Below are 12,143 nucleotides of genomic sequence, written 5' to 3' on the forward strand. Positions count from 1 at the left end.
AGTCCCTAGTGGATCTAACATAATAGTGAGAGTCCAGTCCATAGTGGATCTAACATAATAGTGTGAGAGTCCAGTCCATAGTGGATCTAACATAATAGTGAGAGTCCAGTCCCTAGTGGATCTAACATAATAGTGAGAGTCCAGTCCATAGTGAATCTAACATATTAGTGAGAGTCCAGTCCATTGTGGAGCTAACATAATAGTGAGAGTCCAGTCCATAGTGGATCTAACAGAATAGTGAGAGTCCAGTCCATAGTGGATCTAACATAATAGTGAGAGTCCAGTCCATAGTGGATATAACATAATAGTGAGAGTCCAGTCTATAGTGGATCTAACATAGTAGTGTGAGAGTCCAGTCCATAGTGGATCTAACATAATAGTGACAGTCCAGTCCCTAGTGGATCTAACATAATAGTGAGAGTCCAGTCCATAGTGGATCTAACATATTAGTGAGAGTCCAGTCCATAGTGGATCTAACATAATAGTGAGAGTCCAGTCCATAGTGGATCTAACATAATAGTGAGAGTCCAGTCCATAGTGGATCTAACATATTAGTGAGAGTCCAGTCCATTGTGGATCTAACATAATAGTGAGAGTCCAGTCCATAGTGGATCTAACATAATAGTGAGAGTCCAGTCCATAGTGGATCTAACATAATAGTGAGAGTCCAGTCCATAGTGGATCTAACATAATAGTGTGAGAGTCCAGTCCATAGTGGATCTAACATAATAGTGAGAGTCCAGTCGATAGTGGACCTAACATATTAGTGAGAGTCCAGTCCATAGTGGATCTAACATAATAGTGAGAGTCCAGTCCATAGTGGATCTAACATATTAGTGAGAGTCCAGTTCATAGTGGATCCAACATAATAGTGAGAGTCCAGTCCATAGTGGATCTAACATAATAGTGAGAGTCCAGTCCATAGTGGACCTAACATATTAGTGAGAGTCCAGTCCATAGTGGATCTAACATAATAGTGAGAGTCCAGTTCATAGTGGGTCTAACATAATAGTGAGAGTCCAGTCCATAGTGGATCTAACATAATAGTGTGAGAGTCCAGTCCATAGTGGATTTAACATAATAGTGAGAGTCCAGTCCATAGTGGATCAAACATAATAGTGAGAGTCCAGTCCATAGTGGATCTAACATAATAGTGAGAGTTCAGTCCATAGTGGATCTAACATAATAGTGAGAGTCCAGTCCATAGTGGATCTAACATAATAGTGAGAGTCCAGTCTATAGTGGATCTAACATAATAGTGAGAGTCCAGTCCATAATGGATCTACCGGTAACATAATAGTGAGAGTCCAGTCCATAGTGGATCGAACATAATAGTGTGAGTCCAGTCCATAGTGGATCTAACATAATAGTGAGAGTCCAGTCCATAGTGGATCTAATATAATAGTGAGAGTCCAGTCCATAGTGGATCTAACATAATAGTGAGAGTCCAGTCCATAGTGGATCTAACATAATAGTGAGAGTCCAGTCCATAGTGGATATAACATAATAGTGAGAGTCCAGTCCATAGTGGATCTAACATAATAGTGAGAGAGTCCAGTCCATAGTGGATCTAACATAATAGTGTGAGAGTCCAGTCCATAGTGGGGCCAGCAGGAGACCATCCCGAGCGGAGACAGGTCAGCAGTGCAGAGATGTCCCCAACCGATGCACAGGCGAGTGGTCCACCCCGGGTCCCGACTCTGGACAGCCAGCACTTCATCCATTGCCACCGGACCTGTGTGTCTCCCCCTCCAAAAGGGAGAGGGGGCCAGAGGAGAAAAGAAAAGAAACGGCAGATCAACTGGTCTAAAAAGGGGGTCTATTTAAAGACTAGAGTATACAATTGAGTTTTAAGATGGGACTTAAATGCTTCTACTGAGATACCGTTAACGTTACCAGACACATACAAAAAAAGGCTAACGTTAACGTTACCGTTAGCCACCGACTATGCGTAGGTAACGTTAGTCTAGCTAACATTACCGCAGTCCTGGTTGATGTAAGAGGTAACGTTTTTGTAACCTAAAGGCTACAAGTGAGCAGATAGGGATATGAACTGGCAACAGTTAACGTTAGTTACTCACCGGCACTATCACTGGGACTGCAGGTTGAAGCAGAGGAAGAGAGGCGTGCTTCGTCATCTCTGTCACTGCTTCTCCACGACACCTTTCTCTAACCTTCAGGTTATGTTACGGCCTGAACATGTTTCGACATGTTTGTTGTACCGCTGGCAATAATTGCAGATAGCCGTTTCCTCCTCGTATTTCTTAGTAAAGTGAAGCCATGCCTTGGAGCGTTTTTTACCATGTCCATTGTTGTTGCTGATTCTGTATCTGCCGCCGAATGACTGAGCTACGTCATTTCCTTTGACGTGCCACAGGACATTTCCTGTGACGTGCCACAGGGCATTTCCTGTGACGCGGGATTTGTTCCCAGGGATTCGAATAAAGAACCAAATCTTTTTCTCTACTATAGTGGCTTCGATAACGGGAACCGTTTCTCAAAAAGGGATTCGAATCCATGGAATGGGTTCTTTTCTTATCGAACAATCGGGAGAACCGTTTTCGAACGTCATCCCTACAAACTACACAATGCCAATTTTATGAGAACAGTTTAAATGATGCAATCAAACACGTTTTTGATATTGTGAGCCCAAATAATGCATAGTTCCACCAATATTTGATGAATGTTTTTCTCACACTGGCGGTCTCTTGTCTCCTCAGGTGTGCAAGCGAATGAGAATCCCGAGTCTAAGACTGCTGGTTCAGCCAAAGTGTCCGTGCTCCACCGCAGCCAAGAGCGGAACAAGAGCGAGGTGCCATTCGCGCCTCCGCTGCCCAGCCCCACCCCAGCCTCGGCGCCGACGGGCTCCCCAGCCCCCGCTGCCGCAGCGGCGCCGCCGGAGCCTCCTCGATCTTTCCTCCCGACCCCGCCTCCTCTCGGCGTCAAGAGAGAGCTACAAGCTCCGCCCCCTGTCCCTTCCCCTTCCCTGCTGAGGACGCCGCCCCACCTCTTCTCTCCTCACCTGCACTCACTGCAAGAAGCCTGTGTTCATCCGCCCCCTCAGCACCACGCCCGGCCCATCATCAGCCACCAGGTGCACCACCCTCTGCAGTACGGCCTACACGATCTCAGGTAGGTTGTTACTCAGGTGCAGATTGGTCATAAATAGACAGACAGATAGATAGATAGATAGATAGATAGATAGATAGATAGATAGATAGATAGATAGATAGGTCTTTATATCCCCAACCACCGGTCCACGGCCCGGTACCGATCCTTGGACCGATTGGTACCGTACATCTCGAGATATCTAGCAACAGAGGGAAGGGAGTGCGGGGTCATGGTGGTGGGCCGCAGCTCTCAGGCGCTGACCATCCTTTCATCACCCCTATGGGATTTGCGTCAAGGGCGTTGGGTTGGGGGGGAGGGCGGGGGGTATGTGTGGCGTATATTTCTTTGGATGCATGTTTGTGTGTAAGCCTGCAGTGTGTCTCTGTTCCGCGGCCTTGATCTTGTGCAGTCGCTAGTCCAATAGATAGATAGATAGATAGGTCTTTATTGTCATTGCATAAGTACAACAAAACTTTGTTTTCAGCACAAACCCGTTCAAGATTAGACAAACAAACAGTGTACAGCAGTGGTCCCCAATCACCGGGCCACGGCCCGGTACCGGTCCGTGGACCGATTGGTACCGGGCCGCACAAGAATTTATTTATTTATTTTAGTTTATTTTTTTAAATTAAATCAACATAAAAAACACAATATATACATTGTATATCAATATAGATCAATACAGTCTGCAGGGATACAGTCCGTAAGCACACATGATTGTATTTTTCTTTATGCCAAAAAAAAATAAATTAAAAAATACCATAACCCCCCCATCCACCCCCCGGTCCGTGGGACAAATTTTCAAGCGTTGACCGGTCCGCAGCTACAAAAAGGTTGGGGACCACTGGTGTACAGGGTTACAGAACAGGAACACTTATGGGTCGCCACAAGGCGCCCCGTAAAAGATGGGGGAAAAGGTAAAACGCTGGGGAAGGATGAGTAAAAAAAATATAATCTAGACTGGGCTCCTAAGGGGGCCCAGTCTGGAGTGAGAAAACAACGTCCATAGCAAAGCACATATACATATTACAACGTACATCTACAGATATCTAGCAACAGAGGGAAGGGAGTGCGGGGTCATGGTGGTAGGCCGCAGCTCTCAGGCGCTGACCATCCTTGCATCACCCCTATGGGATTTGCGTCGAGGGCGTTGGGTTGGGGGGTTTGGGGGGTGTATGTGTGGCGTATATCTTTTTGGATGCATGTTTGTGTGTAAGCCTGCAGTGTGTCTCTGTTCCGCGGCCTTGATCTTGTGCAGTCGCTAGTCCAAAGTCAACATAAATAAAGCTGAACACAAGACCGTAGATTAGTGGAATACAGACCAGAAGCAGCCATAATCTATTTGTTGTTGTCTATGTGAGCGCTAAGAGTAACGTGACGAACCGTAACCGTTTCCAATCTGATTTAATTCAGTCAATGTGACAAATACTGTAAAATCATTCACAACACGGCATTGACTCTCTTCATGGAGAAATTGATTTCCCGCCACCCTTGTAAGATTTACTGTTTTTCATTTAACCATTTCCCTCCAGATTCTTCCCTCACCTCCGAAAGAGTCTTTCCTATGCGGTCATTCTTACAGTGTCAGAGCCGAGGGTTAAATCTGCTGCACTGAACACATTTCCAGGATGAAGGCGTACATGCTAGGGCTATCGAATTGAACGCATGTGATTTATCAGTAAAAAAAAAATATTGCAATATCAATTTACAACTGGAGATGTCCGATAATATTATTATATATATTTATATTTTGATGCAATGATTATGTCTCGTTTTTATTATTGTATAACATGTTGGTCGCAGGCAAGCAAAATGACACTGAGGCCATTGGAAACTTTGCACAAACAATCGCTCAAAATCATGGACCGAAAACCACCACACCACCATCACTGTTTATCCATCCATCCATCCATCTTCTTCCGCTTATCCGAGGTCGGGTCGCGGGGGCAGCAGCCTAAGCAGGGAAGCCCAGACTTCCCTCTCCCCAGCCACTTCGTCCATCTCCTCCCGGGGGATCCCGAGGCGTTCCCAGGCCAGCCGGGAGACATAGTCTTCCCAACGTGTCCCGGGTCTTCCCCGTGGCCTCCTACCGGTCGGACGTGCCCTAAACACTTCCCGAGGGAGGCGATCGGGTGGCACCCTGACCAGATGCCCGAACCACCTCATCTGGCTCCTCTCGATGTGGAGGAGCAGCGGCTTTACTTTGAGCTCCCCTTGGATGACAGAGCTTCTCACCCTATCTCTAAGGGAGAGCCCTGCCACCCGGCGTAGGAAACTCATTTCGGCCGCTTGTACCCGTGATCTTGTCCTTTCGGTCATAACCCAAAGCTCATGACCATAGGTGAGGATGGGAACGTAGATCGACCGGTAAATTGAGAGCTTTGCCTTCCGGCTCAGCTCCTTCTTCACCACAACGGATCGATACAGCGTCCGCATTACTGAAGATGCCGCACCGATCCGCCTGTCGATCTCACGATCCACTCTTCCCTCACTCGTGAACAAGACTCCGAGGTACTTGAACTCCTCCACTTGGGGCAGGGTCTCCTCCCCAACCCGAAGATGGCATTCCACCCTTTTCCGGGCGAGAACCATGGACTCGGACTTGGAGGTGCTGATTCTCATCCCAGTCGCTTCACACTCGGCTGCGAACCGATCCAGCGAGAGCTGAAGATCCTGGCCAGATGAAGCCATCAGGACCACATCATCTGCAAAAAGCAGAAACCTAATCCTGCAGCCACCAAACCAGATCCCCTCAACGCCTTGACTGCGCCTAGAAATTCTGTCCATAAAAGTTATGAACAGAATCGGTGACAAAGGGCAGCCTTGGCGGAGTCCAACCCTCACTGGAAACGTGTCCGACTTACTGCCGGCAATGCGGACCAAGCTCTGACACTGATCATACAGGGAGCGGACCGCCAAAATCAGACAGTCCGATACCCCATACTCTCTGAGCACTCCCCACAGGACTTCCCGAGGGACACGGTCGAATGCCTTCTCCAAGTCCACAAAACACATGTAGACTGGTTGGGCAAACTCCCATGCACCCTCAAGGACCCTGCCGAGAGTATAGAGCTGGTCCACAGTTCCACGACCAGGACGAAAACCACACTATTCCTCCTGAATCCGAGGTTCGACTATCCGGCGTAGCCTCCTCTCCAGTACACCTGAATAGACCTTACCGGGAAGGCTGAGGAGTGTGATCCCACGATAGTTAGAACACACCCTCCGGTTCCCCTTCTTAAAGAGAGGAACCACCACCCCGGTCTGCCAATCCAGAGGTACCGCCCCCGATGTCCACGCGATGCTGCAGAGTCACTGTTTAGTTCTCCAAAAATATAGATTGTTGAATTCACGATCGACCGGTGCGGCGTCTTCAGTAATGCGGACGCTGTATCGATCCGTTGTGGTGAAGAAGGAGCTGAGCCGGAAGGCAAAGCTCTCAATTTACCGGTCGATCTACGTTCCCATCCTCACCTATGGTCATGAGCTTTGGGTTATGACCGAAAGGACAAGATCACGGGTACAAGCGGCCAAAATGAGTTTCCTCCGCCCGGCGGCGGGGCTCTCCCTTAGAGATAGGGTGAGAAGCTCTGTCATCCGGGGGGAGCTCAAAGTAAAGCCGCTGCTCCTCCACATGGAGAGGAGCCAGATGAGGTGGTTCGGGCATCTGGTCAGGATGCCACCCGAACGCCTCCCGAGGGAGATGTTTCGGGCACGTCCGACCGGTAGGAGGCCACGGGGAAGACCCAGGACACGTTGGGTAGACTATGTCTCCCGGCTGGCCTGGGAACGCCTAGACCAAGTGGCTGGGGAGAAAAAAGTCTGGGCTTCCCTGCTTAGGCTGCTTCCCCCGCGACCCGACCTCGGATAAGCGGAAGAATTTAGCTAACATTCAAAGATTAGCATCAATACAAATGGCCCATCGAATCCTAATTAACACTGCACCAGCGCCACTTAAGCACTTTGTCCAGTTTGCATCTGCTGTGATAACTAGAAACACACGAGCCTCCACCAGGGGGGCAGTGTAGCGTACCCAGATGTAAAACCTCTTTTGCACAATCAGCATTTTCATATAAAGCCATAAAGGAATGGAACGACCTCACAACAAACCTGAAAAGTCTAACAGATGACTCTTCACTCACAATTGAAGTTAAAAAGTGGCTTTGGAGCAATCAAAGCTGCTCACACGGTCAATAAGGTGGCCACTATGATTGACACATCAACTTCCTGTGTATTATATTTATCCATGAGAGCATTTTTGTTGTCAATTGTGAGGTGTGTCTGTTAAAATCATGGTTGTTTTTACAAATGATGACAGATGTGAACAAGAGCATGTATTGTCTTTGTCATGTCTGTGTAATCATGTTTTGTTTAGTTATAGGACTCTTTAGTTTCTGTCTTTTCACTCCCTTGTCTTGTTTCCATGATTACCCCATTAGTTTCACCTGTTCCACGTTTGGACTCATTGTGCACTCTTGATTGTCACCATAGCAACCCATTAGTTTTCACCTGTCACGTCACGCACCTGTTTCACGTCTTGAGTCACGCACCTGTTTTCGTTAATCATGTCTGTAGTATTTAAGTTCAGTGTTTTTCAGTTTGTCTTTCTGACGACCTCACCACATTTATGCTCTGTCCATGCCTGACACTTCTTTCCTTGTCCAGTCTTCATGCAACTATTTTTGTCCAAGCCAAGTAAGTTTTTGTTCCATGTTTATAGTCTTTTTGGTTTCAGAGTTTGTTCTCCGCCATTGTGCGTGTTTTTCGTTTGTACTTTTTGCTATAGTCTTTTGGTTTCATAGTTTATTCTCCGCCACTGTGCGCGCTTTTCGTTTGCACTTTTTTTTATATAATAAATAAATCATGTACCTTCATTCCCGTCTCGCCCGTGCCAACTTTCCGTTGCATCCCGGAAAAGCAAACACCCAAGATCAAGTCATGACAGTCTTTGTGTGATGATGTAAATGAGGTGTGGTTGTATTGTATATTAAGTATGTGTCCATGAAAGGGCATTTTATGACTTTTCTTAATTTGATTACATGCTATAGTATGATTTTATTTTCATAATTTTATAGCATGACCATGGACCGCAGAAGGAAATGAGCTATTTAGCTATAATCTGGTACAGAACATATCTGTCTTTGTGCTTAATGTTTCTGTGCATTGTCCCTTCAAACTAAACTAACTAAAAAAATGTACAGTTAAATAATTGTTCTATTTTTTTATCTTTTGTCTTCAGCCACCGAAGCAGTCCACTTCTTCCTAAACATCACCTCGGACCATCTCCACACCACCCACTCAGTGGGCTGCCATCCTCAGCCCCCGCCTTGCCTCTGTCCATAGCCAACCTCTCTACCTCGCACTATTCCTCCCTACGGAGCCCGGCACATCGCCATTCGGCCATGTTTGCAACCCCGGCGACTCTGCCTCCACCGCCGACCTTACCTACCAACAGCTTAGTGGTCCCGGGGCACCCTGCGGGTACCCCCTACCCAGGTAATGCAGCCAACACCCCCACAGACAAAAGTGTAGTTTCAGAGTTGCCCACTCGCATTATTCTAAGCACTACTAGTATCACTTTATTATTTGCACTAGTGCAGTGTTTCCCGAAATGTAACTATTAGTGGTGATGCCGCAGATAAATTTGGGCTGCTATGAACTAATTTCGCACTACCTTTTGCTCATAAACACATAAAAATTGGACTGTGAATATAGCCTGTTGTTTCAGTTCCATTGTTACCCTGCTTTAAAGGCCTACTGAAATGCGATTTTCTTATTTAATAACGGGGATAGCAGGTCCATTCTATGTGTCATACTTGATCATTTCACGATATTACCATATTTTTGCTGTAGAGAACATCGACGATAAAGTTCGCAACTTTTGGTCGCTGATAAAAAAGCCTTGCCTGTACCGGAAGTAGCAGACGAGTAGCGTGACGTCACAGGTTGTGGAGCTCCTCACATCCGCACATTGTTTACAATCATGGCCACCAGCAGCGAGAGCGATTCGGACCGAGAAAGCGACGATTTCCCCATTAATTTGAGCTAGGATGAAAGATTCGTGGATGGGGAAAGTGAGAGTGAAGGACTAGAGGGCAGTGGGAGCGATTCAGATAGGGAAGATGCTGTGAGAGGCGGGTGGGACCTGATATTCAGCTGGGAATGACTAAAACAGTAAATAAACACAAGACATATATATACTCTATTAGCCACAACACAACCAGGCTTATATTTAATATGCCACAAATTAATCCCGCATAACAAACACCATCCATATAACCCGCCAATACAACTCAAACACCTGCACAACACACTCAATCCCACAGCCCAAAAGTACCGTTCACCTTCCCCAAAGTTCATACAGCACATATATTTCCCCAAAGTTACGTACGTGACATGCACATAGCGGCACGCACGTACGGGCAAGCGATCAAATGTTTGGAAGCCGCAGCCGCATGCGTACTGTTGCGTTTTGGACCAGTTGTTCCTCCCAGGGAATTCAAGTCACAATTCGCTCCCAAGTTCTTTCCGACACTTAAAGCTGAGTTGAAAAACCACCAGAGACAGAATAGGTATTTTGTTGTATATTCTCAAAGCTTTGCCAATATACATTTTTGATTGAGACCAGTCTAACCATAGAACATTCTCTTGCGCCCCCCCCCAAAATGGTCTGTCTTCCCAATGCCAAAAACCTCTCTTTCCTTCCCCCTCCCTAGCCATAACAAAATGCTAGTCACAACACATTCCAAAGAACTCAAGGGCAACACACAGTATACTTGCTGACAGAGCATCAAGAGAAGAAATGGAAGAAGTACAACTTAAATTCGGATATATGTAAATATCTGCCTCCGACAGTACTCACGGTACCGCGTCTGCGCATCCAACTCAAAGTCCTCCTGGTAAGAGTCTCTGTTGTCCCAGTTCTCCACAGGCCAATGGTAAAAGCTTGACTGTCATCTTCCGGCAATGTAAACAATGAAACACCGGCTGTGTTTGTGTTGCTGCAGTCGGCCGCAATACACCGCTTCCCACCTACAGCTTTCTTCTTTTGCTGTCTCCATTGTTCATTGAACAAATTGCAAAAGATTCACCAACACAGATGTCCAGAATACTGTGGAATTTTGCGATGAAAACAGACGACTTAAAAGCTGGCCACCATGCTGTCCCAAAATGTCCTCTACAATCCGTGACGTCACGCGCTGACGTCATCATACCGAGACGTTTTCAGCAGGATATTTTGCGCAAAATTTAAAATTGCACTTTAGTATTGGCATGTGTTGCAATGTTAAGATTTCATCATTGATATATAAACTATCAGACTGCGTGGTCGGTAGTAGTGGCTTTCAGTAGGCCTTTAACACACTTCCTATGCACTGAACTGAGTACCGTATTTTCCGCACCATAAGGCGCCCTGGGTTATAAGCCGCGCCTTCAATGAACGGCATATTTCAAAACTTTGTCCACCTATAAGCCGCCCCGTGTTGTAAGCCGCATCTAACTGCGCTAAAGGAATGTCAAAAAAACAGTCAGATAGGTCAGTCAAACTTTAATAATATATTAAAAACCAGCGTGATGTGGGCGCGCATGGAGTCGTATATCAACATGGACGGAGCTGCGTGAAAAAAGCCACCCGGCCTCTTCGCGTAAACTTAAACTTACCTTAACCACTCGCTCATCTTTTCTTCATCCATCCATCCCTTCGAGTTAGCTTTTATGATGACGCCGGCTGGAAAGGTCTCTTTTGGCAAGGTCTTCCTTTTGAATATCACCATGGGTGGAAGTTTCTGGCCATTAGCATGGCAAGCTAGAACCACAGTGAAGGATGACTTCTCATTCCCTGTGGTGCGAATATTCACCGTACGTGCTCCCGTTGTATCCACAGTGCGGTTCACAGGAATATCAAAAGTCAGTGGAACCTCGTCCATGTTGATAATGTTCTCTGGCCGGATCTTTTTTTCAGCTATCTTGTTTTTACAATATGCACGGAAAGTAGCCAGCTTTTCTTGAAAGTCTTTAGGCAGTTGCTGTGAAATAGTAGTCCGTGTGCGGATGGAGAGATTGCGTCTTTTCATGAACCGGAAACCTGTCGCTTAGTAGGAGCCATTTTGTGGTCTTTACAGATGTAAACACACAAAGGAAATGAAACGTAATATCCGCGCGCTTCTTCTTCTTCTACGCGGGCGGGTGGTTGCTTACAGTAGAAGAAGAAGCGCTTCCTGTTCTATGGGGGCGGGTGCTTACCTTGGCGGTTGCTTGCGTAGAAGAAGAAGCGCTTCCTCTTCTACCGGGAAAAAAGATGGCGGCTGTTTACCGTAGTTGCGAGACCTAAACTTTATGAAAATGAATCTTAATATTAATCCATATATAAAGCGCACCGGGTTATAAGCCGCACTGTCAGCTTTTGAGTAAATCTGTGGTTTTTAGGTGCGGCTAATAGTGCGGAAAATACGGTAAGTTGCCAACTTCGCTATATTTAGCGAGAGTTCAGTCTTGTCCAGGTACTGTTTTGTTGTCGTTGTTTTTTAAAGAGCGACAAGCAATAAATCTAATGACTTTTATTAGACACTTTTGGAGACTAAGCAGAAATGCGGGTATCCTCTTCACAACGATAGTGGCTTTGTCTTGATTGTGACTTAAAAAAAAATCACAAAAAGAAGCAACTGAAGAGAGTTCATTTGTATTTTTAAACATATTTACTTTGTCGGTCATGTTAGTCGCTAATAAAGATGACATACACAATACACAAATTAGATAAGGACATAATCAAACATTCCCAGTTTCACGCTCCAACCCGACACCACAACTGGAGTGGCAGCATTGCTGGTGTTTAGTAGTCACAATCATTTGTCACATAAGTGTCACTTTGTGGGGAAGTTTTGCCTTGATCCCATACGAAGATATTAATTAGTATGTTTCTGATAATGCATGTATTTATCTTTTAATATTGCACTGATTACAGAAAAGTTTAAATGTACCTCACAATTGCCATGTTTAGATGGATTCTGCACATTTTGAGATGACTGGTTACTAGA

At 46.0% G+C, this 12,143-nt stretch overlaps 1 protein-coding gene across 5 annotated transcripts in view; it reads left to right on the forward strand.

The window, feature by feature from the left end:
* fbrsl1 (fibrosin-like 1) overlaps positions 1 to 12,143 on the forward strand; it is a 1,050,133-nt gene that overhangs the window by 983,599 nt on the left and 54,391 nt on the right. For all 5 annotated transcript variants that reach the window (XM_061985899.2, XM_061985900.2, XM_061985897.2 and 2 more), the window contains exons 8-9: positions 2,721 to 3,132; positions 8,351 to 8,607. In XM_061985899.2, the coding sequence (XP_061841883.2) occupies positions 2,721 to 3,132; positions 8,351 to 8,607 (669 nt within the window). The remainder of the gene's footprint in view (positions 1 to 2,720; positions 3,133 to 8,350; positions 8,608 to 12,143) is intronic.

Source organism: Nerophis lumbriciformis, linkage group LG12 (assembly GCF_033978685.3).
Source record: "Nerophis lumbriciformis linkage group LG12, RoL_Nlum_v2.1, whole genome shotgun sequence".
Lineage (NCBI taxonomy): Eukaryota > Metazoa > Chordata > Actinopteri > Syngnathiformes > Syngnathidae > Nerophis > Nerophis lumbriciformis.